The 24,297-nt window shown below is 39.7% G+C and overlaps 2 protein-coding genes across 2 annotated transcripts in view; both read left to right on the top strand.

Moving 5' to 3' along the window:
- LOC145435071 (microfibril-associated glycoprotein 4-like) overlaps window positions 1-24,297 on the top strand; it is a 489,059-nt gene that overhangs the window by 463,294 nt on the left and 1,468 nt on the right. The gene's annotated exons all lie outside the window — the stretch shown is intronic.
- LOC145435178 (fibrinogen-like protein A) lies at window positions 5,580-24,289 on the top strand. Its single transcript, XM_080312492.1, has 5 exons — window positions 5,580-13,478; window positions 13,532-13,590; window positions 13,659-13,751; window positions 21,234-21,330; window positions 23,982-24,289. The coding sequence occupies exons 1-5, from the start codon at window positions 13,424-13,426 to the stop codon at window positions 24,107-24,109; spliced, it is 432 nt and encodes a 143-aa protein (XP_080168618.1). The 5' UTR covers window positions 5,580-13,423; the 3' UTR covers window positions 24,110-24,289.

Below are 24,297 nucleotides of genomic sequence, written 5' to 3' on the forward strand. Positions count from 1 at the left end.
GTAATTTCATGGCGGTGACATATTTTCTGATACGATTGTTAATAAGCGATGATCCTTCCAATTCTCTGCTAGTTGCTGACGATTACCTTAGACGAGTGTCATCGGAATATATTCGGGTTCATTTCAATATGAACATTATTCAATTGTATATTGAAGTTCTGTACCTCCAAGAAGCTCTTCAAATAGTTTTGACATGCATAGAAAATTGCTAATTCTACTTCTAATTGGGTTTAAACTTACGGTGTTACTACTACTTCTACTTGAGCAGTAACGCTGACGTTAACAGCATTAACTCTGTATCTACCGCGTAACCTTCCACCTCTTCGAAAATATTTATCCCGTTTGAATAAAGCTATACCGACCCGCAAATGCTCACAAACGTGGTGTTTTCATATTTGTTTTATATTTGAAGTTACACCTTCAAGATATCCGCTTCGTTGAAGGCAGTCAATAGTTTGATGTGACCCGCGGTCAAAATGAGTTATACTATATAGTTATACTATTACTCTCCGTAGGTTAGTAATCTATAGTTATACTCCACTGGTATAAGGTGGGCGGCCATTGTCGTATTTTGAGGTTTTATGACGCAATAAAAGACAACCCAACATTTGGAACTTGCATGTGTGAACTCTCTTGTGGTGCAATTGAGCCGATAGCTTTGTTCTGAATTCCAACTTACCCCATTGTATGGTATTGATGAGTAGCTGTGGTAGAAAGGCAGAAACAAGATAGGTTGATAAGTCATTATGATTATCTCTCTCTGTGGCTAACGACATTGTTATCGGTCTCGAATGCCTGTTCCTACCAGACGATATCCGCTCCTCGATATCGCGCTTCCTCCGTATCACCATGTCTGAAGTCTCTGTATTCGTTCGATGATCTATTGTGATAAAGCTGGTGTTGTGGAAAGCTGCAGACAAGGTATATAAAGACTTCAATCTGATCACAAGAATCATGTCGTCATTGACCCTCATATAAAGTGTCTAGGGGCAAGTTTATTGCATTACTGTGAATCTATTTGCGAAGTAGCTATATAAACTTCATTTGAAACATGAGTAGTCGAAGTCGCCGTTCGATGTCAGTATATACGGATCCTGGATCGTCAACACGTACCTCGCTCATCGCGCTAGAATGAAGAGACCGTATCACTGTGCGCATTGTGGACGGAGATTTGCGAAGAAGATCTACCTTAACAGTCATCGCTACTATTCACACTCGAGAACTTTACATTGCTCGACTTGTGCAAAGAATTTTCTTACCAGGGAAAGGTACCGAACGCATTTGTTCCTGTCGACGTCCTGCGCATCGAAAATAGTACGCAAAGCAATTTAAGATATATTCTACTTCGTCGAAAATAGCATGACACAGGGAGCCGATTGAAGATAATTTGTCTTGAAGATATATCGATTGCGGTACTGTAATATCGGGAAATCCTGGTCGGAATATCGCGGAAATCACGATGGCGGTTCGGACATGTTTGGCTTTCATCATCTGCTTCGCATCTCCACCGACCAAGCACTCTCTCCGTCTGCTGTATTGTCTTACGCATTACGTATATAATGCTGATCGCCTAGTATTGTATGAACGTATATTTGCATTCATTTAACTTGTCTTGGATGAGAATTTTTCGAATTGCAAATAGTTACAATATACTTCCGTAAACGGGGTCACTTTCATTATTAGAGTTTTGGCGGAAAGCACTTAGGTAAAGTTGAGTTAACATGAGCTGCGAGTACTCCAAAATTAAAAGAAATTTAGGTGGGCGGCTCACCCTGACGAATATGAGGATTTTATAGAGAAGTCAGTCTGTTCTCTCGCATTCTAAGTAGTACCCCGGCGTTCAATCTCTTGAACCGCAGGTTTCTAAGTAAGCATTTTCATGTCTGTCTCCTGCTTTGCGCAGCGTAATACTTTATCACCTATTTGCTCTGGACCAAGGGTTCCTACCTCGGGGTCGCGATGCGCATGGAGTCGCATGGCTATTTTCTGGAGGTCGCGGAGATGAAAATGAAATAGCAACTACTGTTATGCAAATTGACCGGATGCCATCGACGGCCCATGTCTGAATATTTTGGTACCATTTGTTTTAACAATAGACGACTTTTAAGGAATGCCAACCCGGCAAACAAGTTGTCAGATCAGTCGAAGCGTCAGTTTGAAGCGCCACTTACTATAACGTAAGAATGGTGTCCGGTCACAATTATGAAGATTAAAGGGTCGGGTACATAGAAATCAATAGGACAGGGATATCTCTGTGACGACCTTTACTACACTGAGTAACCAAGGCTTTTATTAACTGAAAACGATCACTATACGCAATACAACTTGGCCACCAACTAAGGTACCAAGAAACGACAAATTAAGAGCGACACGGTATTTAGAGGAAAAGATAGGTAATCAAGTAATAAATGGTTAACTAAATGTAAAGGACGAGACAATCGAAGACAAGAATTCACCACAATCTCTTTACAGGAAAACTGCGAGTGAGCCGTTAGTGCTGCGTGTTAACAGTATACATACGCACACGTTCGACTCGGCCGAATAACTTAAAATATATCGTTATCTGTACTTTCCGTGACAGAAGAGTTCATGGAGAACTATATATTTTACTGCTTAGATTGGATATATATTGACCTATATATATATATAAATAGATACTGATAAGAACGTTTGAATCCGTTTGACCTCAAGAATTTCGTAGCTCTAAACGACGCTTCGGTTTCTCTTTGGATGTTTTAACCGGCCCGGTGAAAAAGACCGCTGTTTGCGTGAAGCTGCTGTCACGGTGGTTTTCCGACTGTATCTATGATAACGTCACACATGACTGCCTCGCATCATGAGGGGCGAGGGCAAGTGTCGTAGCACATGCTCAGTCTTTCCGTAGTCGCCGCATTGTAAACAGGTTCCTTGGTCGTTCCTGGTTCTAACTGTCATTATTGTGATCTCATATTTAGAGTATTTGCCAGCGTAATTTTTAACGTTATGTTATAGTCTGGATTGGCTGATGATCGTCATTCTGTAATACACACAACGGGGATTTACTGTGTCTGGACTTAGCAGTCAGTTATTAATACTCCGAAATCAGACATACTCGCAGCGAATACTCCAGCCCAACTCGCCGCGGAGTTGTATCAGTTCTTGTGAAGGATCGATTGCGTCGTCCCACGGGACAGCTGCCTTAAACTCGCGGGCTTTTTCCGCGCGCAGTGCGGTGCCGGGTGGATAGTTAGCATGGTAGCTTTTGTGACACGTAGCGAAATGTCTCTCCACATTGTACCGCTTCGCTAATGCTACAGTTGCTCCGCAAATGAAACTCGCACAGGATCTTCTCACGGTGGTACGAAACTATACATCCCATTCGACGTGAAAATGATATGGTTTCTTTTTTTTTCAGACATTTTTTTGAGTAACTCGTTTCCTCATATTTGCTGCGTCGCTGAAGTTGGCTTGTTTGTAAGAGCGTAACGAACGCTTCATTTTGGTCATGCGCACAATACTGACACAGCAAATATATTAGGTCAGAGTTCAATATTTATATCAAACAAAAAGCACTTTACATTTCAAGTGTTTATATATATGTATTGTAATTTGCAAGCTACGTGTAAGTGTGATTTAAATAATAATAGCTTAATAAATAAATCTATATAAACAAAATGTAACTGGTAAGCGATGCTATCTAAGCTATTTTAGAACAGACCAGTCAGCGTCAGCGACTCATCTGGTCGTTATGGGCGACGCCGTTGGTTCCCGCAGGCACCGCGTTGTTTATTCCAGGTGTACGTTTTTAGCTATGCTGTTGGGAAATTCTAAAAGTGCAAATTTTAGTAACCGACGGGAATGTAAAAAATCCTTCGAAATCGGCATCATCTGAAACGCAACTCGGAACATCTATCTAGAAAGGAGAAAGATGATGATGCTCACAAATAGCGGGAGTATTTCGTCCGTTACGACTGCCCGCTGGAGTGCAGTCGTACGCTATATAAGTAATCGAAATGCGGCCGTGAAGACCCCCGCTAAATATCATCAATGATTGATCCGTGTTAAGTAGGGTAACAGCAGGCAGCACTGACTCATGCCAATTATACAGACGTTGTGAATTTTGTTATGCATGGAATCATAAAATCTCACACCATGTCATTCATTGAATCAAATGCCGGTCAATGGATCACAGTGAGGCTGTTAAAACCGTCGCAGGTTTTGCTATTGATCACTCAAATTCCAATTCACTTTCTCAGTCATACTCATTTGTGTACCGTAACGTTGTAAATTTACAAGTTTGTGGACACTAATTACTTCTAATTGGCTGTTCTAATATATTATTGAGTCTGCTCAGAATTTGCTGGAGAGTTCAGAGACGCCGTTAGCCAGTGTAGCTACTGCGTTAGTTTTGCATTTAAAACAAAAATCATTTTATAACAAGCATGTTCGCCTTGCCTATTTAGGTTTTTGCTCTTTACGCATGCTCACCTACATACTACACTACCGTGGTCCGCGCGAGTGCACGCACATGGAATGCTAGAAATGTGGTTTGAAGAAATACGGAATCACGGCAGACTGCGTTGCATAGAGCAGCAACAATTGCTTGACGCGTCCACGTTTTCCTAATTGTTGTCGATAACTATATCATACTGCGTCACGGAGGGATTTGCAAATCGCCCCCTCTCAAGGTGATTGCATATTAAGCATTGACCACACGACTCAAAAGATTCGCAGGGTATCCATCATGGCCAATTTTTTTGATACATCGCCCTCGCCATGTTCACTCTTCACGAGAGCACAATATTGGAATTTCTAACTATCGGTATTGAGTGGATAACTGATTTGTTATAGTGAGGTTGCGGCACAAACAAAATGATCGGCCCGCGACGCCACGATCACGAAGTCCGAGTAAATAGCTTGAATAGTGCGAGTGCTATAACATCGCACTACGTGTCAGCACTTAAATCATGGCGCACTTGACGAATCTCATCTAGTGAATTTTGTCCAATCATAACGTCACATGACTCTTGAACAGCGACGTCACAGTCGATTGACATTGTCGAATGGTTTTTCGGATATTACAATTGAAAATATAGGGACAGTAATACTCCTTTGACGAAAAAGGTTCTCCCACGCTGTCTCACGCACCAAAGAATATCTTTGATCAGACCTATCTCATCATGTAGCGCAGAGGTCGGTAACCTTCAGCATACAATAAGCCATTTGAACTCATTTCCGATCACATGAAAACAACTGAGACGCAAACTCTATTTCTTTCATTCAAGCCAGCTTCATTGCACTTATGCTAGACTAGACCTTACTCTCCTACAAGCGACCTGATATTCTATATGTTGAAGCCAGGGTTGCCAGATTGGCCCTTTTTAGAGGCAGTTGGCCCCCAAATAATAATTTGGCCCCTTGGCCCTTTATTTTCAATTTTTGGCTCTTTTTGGAAGCAGTTGAGACATACCGTCAAACTAAGTATTCAAATAAATCTGTCTCGCAAATTGAGCTGACAATGTTTATGCCAATGTCAAAGATTCGAGTGGAAACACTGTAGAGGATTTGGATTTATTTTTGTAGAATGTTAGAATTGTAAATACAGATTTGTGAACAGGTGGACGAAAAAGCATCGAACATGGCTGGAAGCTATATAGCAGAAAAAGTCCGAAGAAGAGCACCCTTATAGTACTTAACGATTGATAAAAATTTCAAAGAAAAAATTCAACATAACCGTAGAGTTTTTTGGTGAAAAACCTAAAAATTAGGTATATAAGTTGGATAAGTTTCAAATGTAAAGAAACTATTCTCTCAATGTTTATTTAAAATTCATAAAATTTAATCACTCTCATATTATAGCACAAAAAGTTTCATTTTACGATTTTATATTCAGTCGGAAAAGGCTTGAAATAATGAAGCAGTTATTGTAGTTGGATCCAGTGTAGTTGCAGGTAGTGGATTTGGTGTCCTACAACAGTATAAACAATATAAAACTGGAGTTCCAGGTGTCTATGGGTAATGTTGCAACGTTATTGACGTTATTGAACAATTTGGCCCTTTTTGGCCCCTTTTGCGGCGCTGTTTGGCTCTTTTTCGCAAAAGATGTCTGGCAACCCTGGTTGAAGCCCACGAAGCAGCACTACCACAGCTTACCGCTAGGCCAATATTGTCGACGCTATTGGAAGACAGATCGTGTATCATGAATGGTTATGCGATTTACCATTTGGTAAAATGCCACGAATTGTCCTGCACAAGTGCCCCGAGCATTTTTGTTATCCAGCAAGAAAGCCAGCATAACTTATGAAACTTGGGTGATCAAATTAGCGCTTGACAATACCCCTATCTGATTCCAGCTTGCAGGTATATGGTGGAATTGCGGCGGTAACGGTACTGGCAAAACTGAGAACTGTAGAAATCATGTATTTGTTTGACTGTGAGCAAAAGTTTGACAAGATATTCAGTTGAACTGCAACATACTGGATTTTCCGACAAAATTAGCAGAATATCGCAGCTCTGATGCAGTCGTTGACGGGAACGGAATTGTTTGGCGTCACAAGCACCGTTACATTGATACAGGTCGTACTGCTCTACATTGCCGTATCTCATTCTCAATCAACGTATTTGGCACATAGATAGGGTGCCAGCGTAACGACACCGTACCTATGGACGATGCGGATACGTGTATTTCCGGTGCTCTCATGATCTCAGCGATATATTTTCGGAGCCATCGGGACAGTATATGTATTAGCAACACTGCACGCCCCAAAAAGAAGTGATTGCGTCACAATTACCTGTAAAATACAATGTCATAAACAAAGTTGAGATTGTGCACGTTCAACTATATTTAAAACAAAATAGCGTTACTGAGACAAGAAATATCACTAAAGAGAAAAATTATTCAATAAGATTTTTCATTGAATTACACATTTATTCGTATTTAAAGGAAACGACAATGCGCTCAGGCTATTCTCGATGAAATACTCCTGCAATTGCGAATGTCGCTATTGTTGTTGGTATGATATAATAGTGTTTGGCAGTAGTGGCCTTGTGCAACAAATCGGTTCTATTGATATAGCTCAATTAAATATCTCTTCCGATGAGCAGAACAACTTCAATTGATGGGGCATTTGTGGCGGTTTAGTCAAAATGTGTTCCATGGAAAATGATTGGTATACTGTCCCGTTTCTGCACATTTCGGAAGCTCTCATTTGGGTATGAGTTTCGGAGAAATTTAATTTGGTACACGATAGTCATCATCATCATCATCATCCAAATCTGAACAATGAAATGATGACTTAGATTTTCATAAACCTGAAATCGACCATCAGTATAACGAGCAGCTTAGAATGGGAACAGTGTGTGTATGTAATAGACGCCTGAGTCTATCAAATTATCAATGATACATAGTAATTTGGTCGTGCTCTAGTAGCCTGTCGATAAGGATTAGGCAGATGACCGACAACTAGGTTACTGAGAGGATACAAGCATTCGTTCCGAGTATAGTCCCTCACCACCCAACAATCTAATAAGGAATTCCATCCATTGTGCGTTTGGCACAAATTCCACACAATCTAATTCGTTAATTTTGTTGTGATATCATAAAACCGGAAGACAACCACAGTCCATATCTTTTTCTCTCCGCAATATAGCAAGTACTACTGCTTGGAAGCTTTGGATTGGAACCCCAGTACCCCGATCTAATATCATTCTGTCTGCCTCATGCGTTGTATTCTCTTCTCACGAACTTGCGGTAACGTAAAGGCTTGTTCAATATTTTCCAAATGACATCAACACAATGCAACAATAATATATACACGGGATATGAACATATGGATATAGCCGGGATCAGAAAGTGAATCGGGCGAACATTTTCTTACAACTATGAAGTTAAGATACGGATTTATGATGAGCCGCATTGAGCAAAGGGTTGGAGCAAGCCGAGAGTTGCATATCGTTCTCTGCCTATACGCAACTGCATACGGGATACAATTGGACCAGTATAAACCATAGCAAGCCTTAGCCTGCTTAAGGCATTTCTTGTCGATCACGGACCTTCACTGCCACTTCATTTCAGCATAATTCAGATGCTACCCTGACGTCAGGAAACGTAAAACAATCGGCCATTGTAGCATAGCTGATTTCCTGTCTCGATATTGGATGGAAACCTATACTATATAGCGAGAAATAATATGAAATTATCAAACACGTTTTGTCTAGTCTAGTGATATGGTTTGAGTTGCCAAGTTTTGTACACGCATTAATAGTAGATTGATCAATAGTCATCGTGATATTTGCGATAAGGGGTGGGGTGGGGGGGGGGGGGGGGGGGGTATTGGTAATGTTATGCAATTTGCTCGTGTCAGTGTCGAAGTATATCGATTACACTAGAATTCGGCACCTGTCGGGTCCGAGCTTCGAATATCACAATTCACGCTCATATTCAGGGAAACGTTCGATTTCGAATTTATTAATACAATACTGATGCATTGCTTTCAAAAGAATATTAGTTTTTACATTTGTAATGCCGACAACGAGAGTGAAACTAAGAAGAAAGAGCCAGGCAGCACTGTTGCGTTACAATGCCAAACTCGATCGCAATGCAAATTTCGACGCTGATTTTGGGGGTTCCAGGACCACGAGCAGAATAAAATTTATATTTTCGGAATCAGTACCGCGGTAGCTTTTGATTGATAACTGTTTGATCAAATTTCGCACTCGGCAAGCCGGCCAAAATTACCGTCAGCCTTTGGCCAAATGGAAAGTGTGACGTAGACCAATTTCACTGAGCCGTGAGATTTGCTATGTCCACACAAGTAGTCGAGAAAGCTACTAAGGTAGAAGTAGAAGTAGCGACGAAAAAATCTAGCCAAGTACGAGTAGAAGTACTTCTTCCATAAGCCACCTGAAACTACTTGAAGTAGAAGTAGAATTGACTGACTTTAAATCTACTCAAGTAAGTAAGTAGTTTTGAAAACAGTCTTAATTCGTTCGCATGGACTGTCAAAAGCTGCAAATTGAGCTATACTGAAGGTGCAGAGAGCTTGATTCGTATTGATGCATCTCAGGAGGCGGCGCAGGAGGTATCAATTTTCGACAGAATAAGCATTCTGTCGCATCATGGGATGCAAATTATAGTATTGATATGAAAATACGATATTAACGCTGTGTTTACTAGAAGACCCCGTTTTAGAAAATATTATGGCATGACGCTCTACGCCTCTATTCCATATTATAAGGCCCCAAGTTTAGGCGAAGAGCAATACGAAAAAGTTGTATCGTATACGGTTTCAACACTCTGGGCGATTAGTATACGTTAATAACAAATATTGTGGATCGTACAATTTAGTGTAACTACACTTGCTTTTATGCTTCAACATGGATGTTCTGCAGACAAAAGAACTCAAAGTATGATACTCCGAGTATCGTACTCGGATTTGAAAGTAAAATAGAAATACCACTTCTAAAAAGCGGAAAATTTATTTCATATCTTTTGTTTATAAAGCTTTAAAGGTGATCTGCTAAATCAGGTGTAACGTTCCAAATAGTTGGATTTTCCAGATTAGCAGGACACGTCATGGGCAGCTAGATAACGATAGGATCGGTAATGGCTAGTTTCAAACGTTATGGCCGGCCATATTTACTGTGATGAAATATTTGATATGGGCGACAATGCGGTGTGAACGGAACCAAGCAATCCGGTACCTAAATTATATTCACTGATACTTTCTTGAAAACATATATGTCACTCCATAACAACTGTGCGCGAAGCGCAACACAATTTCTGGGCTTTACTTGACTTTTATGAATATTAAATGTTGGTATTCCGTGAAAACAGGCCCGAAATTCCTCAGGCTATCTTTCGTATTGGGGATTAAACTACTTCTACTTGACAAAATGAAAATAGCCAAAAGTAAGTAAGTGGATCACAAAATATTACGAAGTAGAAGTAGAAGTAGAGAAAATCAGATCTACTTGAGTTAGTATCAGAAGTAGAGGAAAACTACTCGAGTACTTCCAAAAAGTAAAAGTACTTCGTTACTGACCACCTCTGCCTATTTGTGAAATATTTTTTTGCTCTGATTCGAAGCTAATTTGTGATAGCAACTGTATCTCTAGAATTGTAATTCTACTCCTATTCGTGAAATGTTTCTCTGCTCTGATTTGAATCTAATTTGTGATTACAGTCGTGTAGCTATAATTCTAATTTTACTCCTATTAGTGAAATGTTTCTTCGCTCTAATTAGAATCTAATTTATGATAACTTTGTAGCTGTAATTCTTAATTTTATTCGAAAAAGCTTAAATTTTTCATTTGTGCAAGCTAGAAATTCACACATTTTCGATTCCAAGTGAATGTTGTGTATACATTTTTCGTTGCAATAAAATATCTTTTGAGCCTATGCTGAGTAAAAATTCCTGGATGGCTGGTATTAATTTTGAGATCTGCACCAGTCAGCATGAACATACCAGTGATGAGCATCGGAGCGGAGTCGGAGTGGATTCGGAGCGGAGTTTTGCCAATTTTGTGACAGTCGGAGTTTACGACAGATATTTTTTCGGAGTATTGTAACTTTTGTCTCCGATATCTTTGGATAGGTCTGACCAGAATACACTATTGATTACACTGGTCAACACATATTTTTAGGCAGACAATGTAAGAGTGGTTGTGGTGGTTCTGAAGGGCACTGATTCCGAATATGACCTTAATTTTTTCAAATTATCTCTTGTTGTGGAGATAACCCATGGGGCTATTTTGACCAAAATCTCCCATTTTCGCGGTAATGACTAGATATAAAATCGGCTCAGTCGGACTATGAAGTTTAGAAATTCAGTCTACTTGTTATTTTTACACACATAAGACTCTTTGAAATCAAAATACAGCAACAGCACTATATTTAGGGGTATTAGGTAGACTTTCACGGATATCATGTACATAAATTAGCTCTAGTACTGTCTATAAGTATTGACCTGGATACTCAAATAACGTGGCATTAATTCAATCAGTTTTACGTCAACCAACTATTGCAAATTTGAAATAATCAGTTGGAATGTAATATTAATAAATTACTTGAAAGCACAATGGTTTTTGTACGATTTTCGCGTTTAAGCTGTTTTGGGCAGTATCTCGAAAGGTTTCCGCAATGGTCTGCCATAATATGTTCAATTTTTCATCTCATCTGCCCTGATATCTTTCTTTTGTAGTTTTGATGTCTTGGTAGAACCTCTACCCATGCTAATCAACAAGATGATCAGGAAATATATCAAGATGACTGAACAGGAAGTAAACTTTTATGCTCATGTTTGTGCTCAAGTTTTCGATATGAAGATACGAATTTTCGGACCAAGTGTTTGTAGTTGGGTGCTTTGTGATCATCTAAAAGGTTTTATTTACTACATCTTAGGAGAAATTACACGCAGTGAACTCCTTCCTAATGTGAAATTGGAATATTTCATCGGTATTCGAATATACCAGATACCAGATTTAAGCTTCTCGTTTGATAGGGTTACTAGGTATACCCACTTTGTTGACTCGGCCGAAAATTATCCATTTATCAGTCAAAAGAAATGAGACGCATCATATGAGTATTGTAGTTAAGCTTTTCAAGGACAAATTTTATAGCTTTATACTCCTCTTTAATCATGGTAGAATGACCAATTGATACAGGAGAATATGTCTTTCCGTACAATTTTTAGGCTTCACAAACTGGTTTTTTGACAAACAAATATTTCGCATCATGTCATGTTAATATTGATAGAATGACTGAGAACGACATGAGGGTTCTTCATGGTCAATCCTCTATTTACGCGCAGCATAAAATTAGAAAAAAAACACGATTTTCTTTCTACCAAGTGAAATATTTAAGGGTAAATACAGTAATTTGGGGCTTTTCAGGGGTATAAATATCTCCTGACAAAGAGCCAATCTGACAAAACTAATGTGATATTCGTAATCAGCAACCTCAAAAACCCCAGAAACGGCTCTCAGATGTTGTGCCGAAATTTTTTTTTCTTCATTTTGTTGACCAGTGTTATGATTACAAACCAAAACACAGACAGTTGACACCTTGTAAAGTTGTAATATGACGGGTAACATGCAAAAATGATTGCCAAGTGCATAAAAATCAGCCATCTGCACTGCAATTGGGGACTGGAGAGTAGACAAAACTATAAGGCCAACCATATTATCACATTTATTTAGTAAAACACATTACCAAGCGTACCATGCTTGCCACTCTGATGATATGGTTAAAATGGTATGATTGACCACGAGCTATTTTAACCTAGTGATATAGCAAGGCATTTTCGTTGAGCATTGTCTGTAGTTAATTATGTTTCGGATACTTGACGAGATTCATCGGAGTATCTCGGAGTCTGGGATTGAGCTCTTCGGAGTCGGAGGGAGTTTTACTCAGACACTAAAGTTGTCGGAGGGATCCGGAGTCTCGAAAAGCACTATCCGCTCATCACTGGAACATACCACCACTGAACACAGGATAGCCAGGCACACATCGGCTCTAACATGTTGTGTGGTAGTTAGAAAAAAAACGGATTTGCGTGTACTTTTGCGTTCCTCTGCACGCATTCAAATTAGAGTGTAGAGTGCAGTGTCCCTTTGAAAGAGGATCAATAACTGAAAAAGGCTGGGAAGCACTGTATTACGTGATCACATCTCTATCTTGACATGATCTCGAAGAGTATTTTTTAGAAAAGTGGTAACAAAGTTGTTCTGTTACGCCTTTCTCTTTGAAAGTAATATATAAACTGGCAAACGATATGCTTAGACTATCACATTTTCCGTGTTATTCCAGGTGCAAATATGTGCGTATGCGGATCGAAAATCAGTTTCTACTCTACAATGGAATTTACGTGTAGTGAATATTCAAGGATACAATCACTTCCGCTTATTACGCGATGATAGCCAATGAGTAATTCAACGAGCATCATTAAAAATATAGGTACCACCCAATGTTTTGTTAATATCTTTTTAAGTAATTTGAATGTGCTCAGTTTCATCGAATGACATTTATGGAAATGTGGTTGATAATGATACCCAACGTGTAAACAAACGAGCGCCACTAAAATGACAACACGCCGTGTCATTTTTGTACCATTTTCCATTTTGTTTGAAAGTAATTGCTTCCTTGTACTCGTCAAAATACCAGCTCTGCTGATATCAATGGGATGACTTCCTGCAAATTATAATGTAAACACCAATGCAGCTAATCGTCACGGCAAACGTACTGAAAATTGATGGTTGCTAGTAAAAACGCAATTTGTAATAAATTAGTTAACACGCTACTAAGAAAAGGCATTTGCGTGTGCAGCTCAGTTGAAGTTGGTCGCATTATATTCTGCAGCTACACATATCTGTCCACCATCATTTATCTTGTGGTATACACGTCATCAAGGCGGTTGATATTGATTATATCAAATTGCTGCTGAAAATGTCGATCAAGATTTGGATTCTTTTCATATTCGGATTCGTGATTTGTTCGTCAGGTATGAAGAATTTGCGTTCCAATTTGAGTCAACTGAGAATTTCTCTATTCCAGCGAAAGTTTGCGTGAAAAGATACGTACACGGTAAATGGATCTCAACGGGAGATTGTGGGGTTGGTATGCAAGTAGTTTAATGTAACCATAACCAACTACCGTTCTATTCCGCTTACACTTCATGAAGGGTCCGGTAAGGATGTCGGCGCTGCAGAAGGAACTTCAACTAAGAGAAAAACATAAGAAGAAGAAGAAATGTGTTGTAGACAAGGAATGGACTGTGAGCACAATTTTAAATCTTTCAAAGATGGAGCGTATTAAACGTCATAAGAAAGCCTGGCGTAGTATGAATAAAGTTTGAAATAAGTCCGGGGAATCAGGGCTGTGGAGTCTGTAAATTTTATCACCGACTCGAGCTCCGACTCTCGAGTCTATGAACGCTTTAAATCCGATCCCGACTATTTTCCTCACAGTACTCCGACAACAACAGTACTGCAAATTTACTTCGAAAATTATATGCCGCAGTGACGGTTTAATGACTTTCATTTAACCATTAACGTATGCAAACGTATTGTTCATTCAATGCAAAACTGTTTCGTTGTGGCACAGGACGAAATACTTACTATATAATTAACATGGAAGTATTTATTTCGAAATCAACTTCCTTTTTTCATACGGTATAAGTTTTTATAACATAGTCAAATCACGGATATTCTAATATGTATGAATCATTCAAACATTATAAATATACCATCCCGTATTATTAAAGTGTTGATAAAAACAATATCAGTTTATGAGTCGGCAACTATAATACTGAGATGTACAAGTTTCCCCACTACACACTATTCTAGGGTTGCCATACGTCCGGGATTTCATTGTTCAAACTACGTACGGGAGGAATTTCTAAAATATGCCTAATTGTTAGGAATTTTGAAGGTTTGCAATAGGATCAAAATGTTTTCGTAAATCAACAGAAACGATATTATTTTGGGCAGATTTATGCCACTTGAAATTTTTCTTTGTGCTGCGCGCGATTTAGTGTCACGATTATGGATTTTAATATGTGAACCACCACCCTAGCAAAACATATGTGATCAGAAATTATTAAAAATTACCATCATTTACTGAAATAAGTCTAATTGTAATCGAAATTATAGGAGAACGGCGTATTACTATAGTCGGGTACGGCCATTTATATGCTTTAGTCAATGATATTGGCTCTAAACCTGGGGGTCGTTTTTCATCATCATCCTCCACCAGCTCCACCGCTTACTATGATCATGTATGGGCGGAAAAAGGAGCAAAATTTTATAGTGGAAAGAAGAAATACTACAAACTGATTTTATTCACAACATTTTACGACCAGATGCATATAGAAACCAGATGTATATCGTAAGGCTCCAGAAGTTACAGCGATTACCCTATGGTGGGTTCAAGATCAGTGTTTATTTGGACAGGAGGGGGCTGAAAAAAAGTTGGTTCGATCCTGGTTACAAGACACAACCACATGAATGCACCGACCTAACAACGTTCCTGATCCGGACCGTGATCACCTATGGTCGATAGGCAAAGTTTTGCTAGTGTGACGTCATATTGACAAACGATGGGTCATACCCCATTCTAAAACCCGCTAGTGGGCGCTAAAGAGTGTCGGTATTTGCTCTGCAAAAATATGGTAACCCCACACTATACTGATGACAAGTATACACTCTCTCACTACTTATAAACGGTGATCCGAAACGAAATTTAGGCAGTAGGCTATATAGTCGAATAGCATATGTCTACATTCACTTAGTCAAGTGTTCATGGACTAGGACTATACCCAAGCAGCTGAACTACTTACTAGAAATATTTTTGATTTTGTCAAGTAGGTAACAGCGTCTGGTTATATTTGCATCAATTTTACAAGTGATGTTGTCACTTACAAAACCAATCGATGTATTTACTCTTTGACAATAACATGGCATAATTCAAAAAACTACCAATTTGTGATTGCATCAGCAATTTTGCATTGGTCACGAAGATGCATCATGCAATGTCATTTCCTCTGTGCAACTAAATTGCAATTTGCAAATGCTGTCCAATTTGATCAATATCGTCACTAATAACAGCAATTGCTGGTAAATACAAATCCGATTTACTTTATTATTAGTAATTTTAAGAGACCTTTGAAATCACTTGTTTTCATATGAAAGAAGTTGGAGTCGGAGTCGGAATCAAGAACATTTTTATAAACTCCGACCTCGACTCCAGTCAGTATTTATTTTCATGATTCCCCCACCGACTCCAAGGAGTGCTAAAAAGTTTTGAGACTCTGACTCCATCAAGAGAAAAATTAGTGAAACTCCAACTTCGGCATACGCAACCCTGTTGGGAATCATCCATTATTATTATTATTATAGATAAAAACACAATGGAATGAGTGGCGCTTATCACAACTAGAGTCTTTTTGCGCCACGGACAGCAACAAGTTTGACGCTACAGCACATTCATAATATATATGAGCAATATATAGGTACACATGTGTACATGAAAGTTTTAACGAAGTTTTACAGACTTGCTCGCGTCGATCTAACATATTTAACCACATATCGAAGTACTTGTGGGTTAGTCAGTAGAGTGCGCATGTCGAAAGCCGCATTCTCCGAATCTACATGGCTTCGTAAGCATTCTCTTTGATCGTGGTATTTTCTGCAATTCATTAGATAGTGCTCTACGGTTTCATCTATGCCGCATACGTCGCACAGTCGCGGGTCGATCGATGCATCCAATCTTGTTGAGATGGTATACCAGGGACTGAAGTATATATACTTCAGTCTGCAATGGTCGTTTTCAACCTCAGAATAATCGACAGTTCTTTGTAAGATTTCACAGTATCTGTTGATTGATAACTGTGGTCCCACTCATCTTGGCAATGCTTTTGCAAGTACTATCGTACATCAGCGAGTGGGATGACATGATTTCGTCGTCTGTGTGTATTAGAGGCTTTCGGCCTCGCTAATTGATCTGCAGATTCATCACCGCGTATTCCGGAGTGTCCAGGTACCCATACACACGATGTGGTGATTTCTTCTGCCTGTAACTGATGATTCAGTTCAATAATTTCATTCACGGGTGCCGTGTGATTATAGTCCAGAATGTTTGATCGCGTCCGATGCACTCAAGGAATCGCTGAATAATGCAACTTTCTTAACTTGACTCTGCCGCGCCCGTAGTAGCGCATGTTTGATTGCAATTAGCTCCATTGAGAAGATCGAGAGAATTCTTGGGAGCGAATACGCAATATTTATATTTTGTGCAGGAACGTGAACCAAATATCCCCATCCTATTTCCGTTTTAGACCCGTCTGTGTAGATCTATGTGTGTTCTTCATAGTTGGCAGATACGTGATCCTTGAAGAGTATTGCAATAGTTTTAGAGATGTTTCTCTACTTATTGAATGTGATAGTGAGGAATCTACACCGGCAAGTGACGTTGCCCAAGGTGGTATCGATAGTATCACGTTTCCTACAATGTTATCACAAGATAAGACATTAACATGTGCAAAGGTACGAAACATTGAGAATCGATCATTAATAAGACCGTACATGTCCTCCCACGTCTCTTGCAACACCGAATAAGCAGGGTTGTCCTGCAGGGTAGTCAATTGATATCGATATTTCGAACAGGCGTACCAATGTCTTACGTGAAGAGGCATTTCATTGCTTTCAGCTTCGAGTACGGACACCGGGGTACTACACATGGCGCCACAGCATATTCTCATAGGCTTGGTTCCTAATCACTCTAATTTTCTTAAAGTGTCTTAGGGGCAAAGGAGTAGGCTTCCATCCCATAATCCATTGCCGAAAGAATTAATGATCTATATCGCATCAACAATACATCTTTAGACCCACCCCAGGTGGTTCCTGATAGCATTTTCAGCAAATTTAAGCGTTTGGTACATTTCTTTATTACGTAATCAATATGATTTTTGTATTTCAACTTCTTATCAACGTATACTCCAAGATATTTCAAATTGTCTTCATATGTTAGATCATCTTCACCCAACCGAAGTCTTTGTGCATCTAGATTGCGTTTTCTGGTGATTAACATAGCGACACTCTTCTCTCTCGACACAGCAAATTTCGAACACCATCGGACGAATGTGTCCACTGTCCAGGCTAGAGTGAATATCAGCAGCGACACATTAATATCTAAACTGGATTCCCAAATTGCACAATCGTCAGCATAGAGACCCACTTCTGATTCTATATTTGATGGGTGGTCGTTTATCAAAATTGTAAACAGTATGGGTGATAATATGCTCCCTTGAGGAATACCGTTTTTTAGATGGCAAAATCTGATAACGCATCACCAATACACACTTGAAATGTCCGGGTACCTAAAAAGTTCCTGATCCACGTCAACATTTGTCCGGCTATTCCCATACGTTGTAGTTTTACAATAAGTCCATCCCGCCACACCATATCATATGCCCGTCTTATATCCAGAAAATTCGCCAAAACTGATCGCCCATTATTTATTGCCTAATAGGCACAGTCATGGAGACCGATAACGTGATCAAGAGCACGTCGCCCTCTCCTGAAGCCGCACTGTGAAGATTGAATTAAGTTATATTTTTCCAGGTACCAAGTCAATCTGTTAGCGATCATCGTTTCTACTATCTTGCAGAAATGACTAGTCAGCGATATTGGTCGATACGAATGAGGTGAAGTAGGGTCTTTAGTCGCTTTCAAAATTGGAACGATAATTGAATGGTTCCATGAATTTGGCATCGCACCTGTTGCCCATGACAGATTCATGATATCCAGCATTTTTGACCGACCTTCTTCCGGCAAATGCCTAATCATAGCATAACACAAGGTATCACCACCCGTCGCTGTATTCTTTTTGGTACATAGGGCTTGCATCAATTCGTTTACACAAAACCGTGCGTGAAGCTCGTCAAACATTGGTATATTACATGGAGAAATACCGAGCACATTGTGTCTGTTATTAATGAAATCGGTAGGAAGGTTATTGTTGCTACTCACGTTTTTAAACACTTGCGCTAACGAGTTTGCTTTACCAACATCCGTCGTAATCTTTTTTCCGCCGATCATTAAAGTAGGGATTACTCCCAACGCTGCATTCGTGTTCGAAACGGACCGTGTCACTTTCCATACCGTTTGAAAGTTTGCTCCAGCTCCCATTGATTCACAAAAAGACTTCCAAGAATACCTCTTTGCTAGGAGAATTACACATCTGTATTGCGCACGCAACCTTTTAGAACGAATGATGTCCTCCTGTGCAAACGTCCTTTTCATCATCATGAATGCTGCCATTTTCCTCGTAACAGCTCTGGAACAATCAGCGTTCCACCAAGGGTTGGGATTTCTTCTATGACTGCGCGTCATAGGTATTGACTTGCTCGCAGCATGCAGCATGGTTTGACTGAACTCTGCGACGACTGAATCGATATTGGTATCAGCGTCCCTATTCGGAGGCAATGCAAAGTGATACTCAAAACTCTCCCAGTCTGCTTTTCTCAACTGGGGAGGGGGTCTTAATTTAGTCATTGGGACTTTATTCATATAGGTGGTGAGGACGATCAAATAATCACTGCCAAGTAAATCATTTGACACTGTAGTTGAGCATTTACTTGCTATATCAGCGGACGCAAACGACATGTCTATCAATGACCATCTTCTTACTGCATTACATGCTACATTCAAATGAGTGGGTGAATTTATATTTATTGACACAATAGAATATTTATCAAATGCGTCGTAGAGATTGGCTCCTCGCGTATTGGTTACATCCGATCCCCACTCCCAGTGATGCGAGTTGAAATCACCAAATACCAAAGATTTCCAGGAAAGCTCCTGTAAAAACTCGAAATCAGTTCGGTTCGGTATCGAATTAGGAGAAATGTAGACATTGCAAATCTTAATTCCACATACCTATATGCATAGTACATCGACGTTTGGGGCTGCTCAAAGATCGTGCCTGATATGTGTTAGATTTCGTTTGATTAATATAGCCAGTCCCCCACTGTGTACTGTTTTATCTCGGCGTATAACATGTCCATGGGAAGTTAATGTATATTTCTCGATCAAACGAGACTCTTGGAGCGATATAACATCAGGATGCTTTCTCATTTCAGTAATATATTGCATAAATTCCGGAAGCTTTCTATATATGCTACGACAGTTCAATTGTAGGATAAGTAATCCGCTATGATTGAAGGTGCCCTGGGATCGCACTTGGCATGTTTTTCAATGTAGCAGAATCGAAGGATACGCTTTACCATTTTTCAGACGCTGAGGACATGAGACACGGAATATCGATTTCTCCATTTGCGCGGCATGCAATAGTGGTTTGGTTGACGATTTCCGTCATAAAGGCGAAAAATAGTAACGGGTGTGCGGCAGTAAACAATCAGTTTACATTGGCTTGGTTGTCCTCTTCGTTGTGTTGATTACTATTACTGAGGAGAGAGAAGTAGGTATTTTAGGAGGATGCGACAGATTACAATCATTATCCTTCGCTTTGCATGGTTCTTGTCCGGCTTTAGTGGTTTTGTTCTGCGACTCTTTCCCTTTGATATTTTCGGATTCAGAGTTTCGGGAACATACTGCAGCATAACTCAACGTTACTTTTGATTTAGCTTCATGATATGGCAGTTTTTCCCGCTCTTTAATGATTTGAATTTTCGCTTCCCTTTTGTAGATTGGACAGCCAGCGTAAGCTGCACTGTGTAATCCCCGGCAATTCACACATTTCAATTCGCTGCCATTGCAGTTGGAGTATTCATGATCTTTGCTTCCGCACCGAACGCGCTTATGTCTTCCACCACAATATTTTTCTGTATGCCCATATCGATTGCATCGATGACATCTGAGAGGCGGAGGATGGTATGGTTTTACCTCAAACTACAATTATCCAAGTGCCACATATTCAGGGGCCTTCGATGTACTAAAATCTAATAGCGCACACAAACTTGGAATATAACCTTGTTGCGATTTCCTCTTGAGCCGTTTTACGAACGTGACATTAAATGGTTTTTGTAAGATCCAATATTTCATCGTCGGAGACATCAGACGGTACTCCGTAAATGACTGCTCTTGAAATGTAAGTTTTCTTCAATTTCTCATTCCGGGTTATTTTCACTGGTATCGATATTTTCTTGAAACTATCTCTCAGCATTTTCATTGAGAGAAGAGTCGTAACTTGAGTTACATTCCTACATGATTTGAGTAGGTCTCCAGATTTCATAATAGTGCTTCCCTACACACTTCCAACTGAATCCAATAAGCATTTCTGTACTTTTGTTGGGTGATAGTGTCTCATAGTTCGATCGATACCTTAAACGTTCACTTTGAGTGATGCCTGCGTCTCTGATTCCATATTGCTGCTGGCATTAACTCTAGTTTTAGCTGGAGGACTTCTAGTTTCCTCGTCGGATGTAAATCGTGATACAAAGGTCGACGCTTGTTTGAGCTTGTAGCTTTGTTATGTCCATGAACACAATTCTGCTCTGACATCTCGATGATGAATTCGCGTAAAGTAGACAACTCTTTCTTGATCACGATGCGCGGGCTTGACAGACACCTCCGCTCACGTCGCCTGCCTAATCCAGACAGGTGTCGATGCAAATCACTGTCAAGCGACAAAAAAATAGCGAGCAGGGGGAATCATACAATTTTGAACCATAACATCAAATGGACTCAGACTTCATGAAATATCTGAAACTCTGATTGTTTGTTGTATTCCGTTTCAGGTCTTCCAGCGAAGAATGAACGGAAACGTGGATTTCTATCGAGGCTGGAATGATTACGTGAAAGGATTCGGGAATCGTGAAGGAGATTTTTGGCTGGGTAGTAATATTTTGACTTTAATATCATTCCGTCAAGTCCTAAGATTTAGTCCAGTGCTTCCCAACCTTTTTCAGTTTGCGACCCACTTTTCGTCCGAATTTCGTAGCACGACCCACCAGGCCCCTCTTGTGCGCTCGTTTTGACACCTGCTCGTGAGGTCCAGTTTTTATGTCATCAGTGTGTTATAGTTATCTGGTCAGGGCTAGCGTGAACATTTTCCGGAATTCATGATTGAATGCCGTCGATGATATTGGCAAATTGAAATATTACTACAATTTAGTCTCCTCTCTCAGCCAACGTGATCAGATATACCAGTAGAGCTGAGGGAGGAGATGGTGTCTTTGAAAATTTTGGGCACAAAATTAATTATTTTTAATTACATCATCGGGCGGGCTCGTTGTTATTCATTACTTGTCGCAAATTTCATATGTCTTGTTGTGTCGTGGCGTGGCAATGGCTGACACCCGAATGCGTATTTCTATAAATTATGCGTATTTTTCGTTATGGGCAGGTGTACCCATATTAAAATCAAGACATCTAACGACCTTAAATCGCGCCAGGCGCGAGAATTTTTTTTAAAAGTTGCATAACTCTCCAAATGAGCACCCCATAATTTATGTTGATTCATGAGATCATTTTAGCACCCCCTTCAGTTTGATGTGTGGCACGTAACATATGATTACAAACGAGGAGGGTTTTTCTAGTCTACTCCTCGCCATCCGATCTGCGAAAGCGGTGCCTTGAAGAAGCCTGGAAGTGGGACGTGCTCCCAGTCGGTATATGCGGAATCATGATAAAGAATTTCGGCAAGGTGTAAATGACCACTGTAGTGGAAAAACGTCATAAATATAACAAACAACAACAAACGAGAAAGCGGGTATCCAATCAGCAATTTGTCTTTTACTTCGAACACAAAGTGCATTTCTCTATCAACGTTCGTAAAGCGTTTGGTGGAAATAATAAATCCCAAGTCTCGGGCATACACAATAACGCACTGTCCGATTTCACTCTGCAATCAAAATCAATGTCACGAAAAACTGGCTCATCAATTATTATGAGAACGGGGCAGTGGCTTGAGGCGCTTACGGCGCAACATAATTTAGAACGTGCATTGGCTCGTGCACACATGGGGTGATTACTTCATGAATGTAATCGATTGCGATTTCGATTACTAGTGAATCACGCGATTACGATTACAGCAAAATCAGAAAGTAGTCGATTACGATTACATTGGGAAAGTAATCACGAGTACTCACGATTACATTTATTTCGCTTCGGAGAACTAATCTTAGAAGATATATTGGAATACGATGTAGCGATTGCGATGAAAGGCCAAATGAGGTAACAACTTTCTAGATAAATGATTCGTCATTTGCTTGTTACGTCAAAAGTGTCTCAAAAGTGTTTCGTATATATAAGTATTGCGAGAGATTTATTTAACTTGAAAATATTCTTCGAGATTTGCGATTTTGGCGAGTAATGTCTTCAATTAGCTTGATTTTGAAATGCATACCTCTTCTCAAGAAGAAAAGTGTGTGTGTGGGGGGGGGGGCTAAGAGCGGATAAAAAATGAATAGAAATATAATGCAATTACCAATCTTATTGCCGAAATTCAGTCATTAACTTGGCCACTCTATGTCGGCCCAAGACCACCGTTTGGAGTGGGAACGAATCGCTGTTTTGGTCCTGATTCTAGCTACAACCCACGATAACATGGTGTATAAGTGGATCGCTATGACGACAGGTCCAATTGCCGAGTGAAGAATTGCGAAATAACGATTGGCGCCCGTTTCAAGTAGAATCATATGAGAATAGAATGGAGTGAAAATGAAATTCTGCTTTCCACTTAATACAGATATTGAAAGCTGCCATTACGAGAAACGGCTAAGAACGGCTCGGTTATGATCTATCATGAGCTATCATTGCAATTGACTAAGCATAACCAAACATCAATATATAAGTTACTTTTTGAAACTAGGCAGTGTGGTGATGATTATTATCCTGCTGCGAGGTTGTGGCGCCTTGAGTTTATTGATAACCTAATATTCAGCATGTCGGGTGTTCTTACAATCGTCCTACAATGTACATCGAATATGTATCTACTGCGAGTGGAATGTGGATGCTTCTTACGCAATGACGAGAAAAAAGCTAATACTTGTGGCGTAATAATGAGCAGTGGCGTTTGAAAATTAGAGGTTTGTGCTATCACTAACCTGGAATAATATCTCTTTCTTGCTCACGAACGTTCAGTTTCTGTCATAGTCCTTGTACAAATAAAAAGTAATCGTCCTTTCACAAAGAAATCGATTGGATTTGTGAAGTAGTCGATTACGATTACGATTACTTCGGATTTTTTTCAAATGTAATCGATTGCAATTACGAGGACTTGGAAATTCTGTAATTGTCGTAATCGATTACGATTACTAATCGCGATGACATTATGTCTGATTGGCTCGTCTAATCTTGAGTAGACAAGTGTTTGGAACATTTGGCAAATGTAATAAGAAACTTTGACATTTAGAAATTCTAGGTGACCAACCTGAAATAGCTTCGCAATCCACCGGTTGGGAATCACTAATTTAGTTGATCTTACCTTGGTGATTACATAGTTGATAAATATCATTCTACAATTCCACAACGTTTGTCTCCAGGGCTCGAAGATTTGCATGAAAAAACAAAGGAAGGAAATGTGGAAGTGGAAATCAACATGATCACGAAAGATTCCGGAACTCACTTGGTTGCTAAATACGGGCAAGCTATGTTTGGATGCATCAACTAATAAAATATACTCCGGAAACGCAACTGTTACACTGTAATTATCAGGCAGGGTCGTCTTTGTTACGTCCCAAGCCGTCTTCTCGAGGATAAAAATAAAACTTATCGCAAATGTTTTTCACAACAAAACAAAATCAATACCGCCACCGAACAGCATTTGGCAACACATTCTTTTTTCCCGTAATCATACCA

This window comes from Botryllus schlosseri, chromosome 1, assembly GCF_051294905.1.
Source record: "Botryllus schlosseri isolate E-star chromosome 1, Bs_hap1, whole genome shotgun sequence".
Classification (NCBI taxonomy): Eukaryota; Metazoa; Chordata; class Ascidiacea; order Stolidobranchia; family Styelidae; genus Botryllus; species Botryllus schlosseri.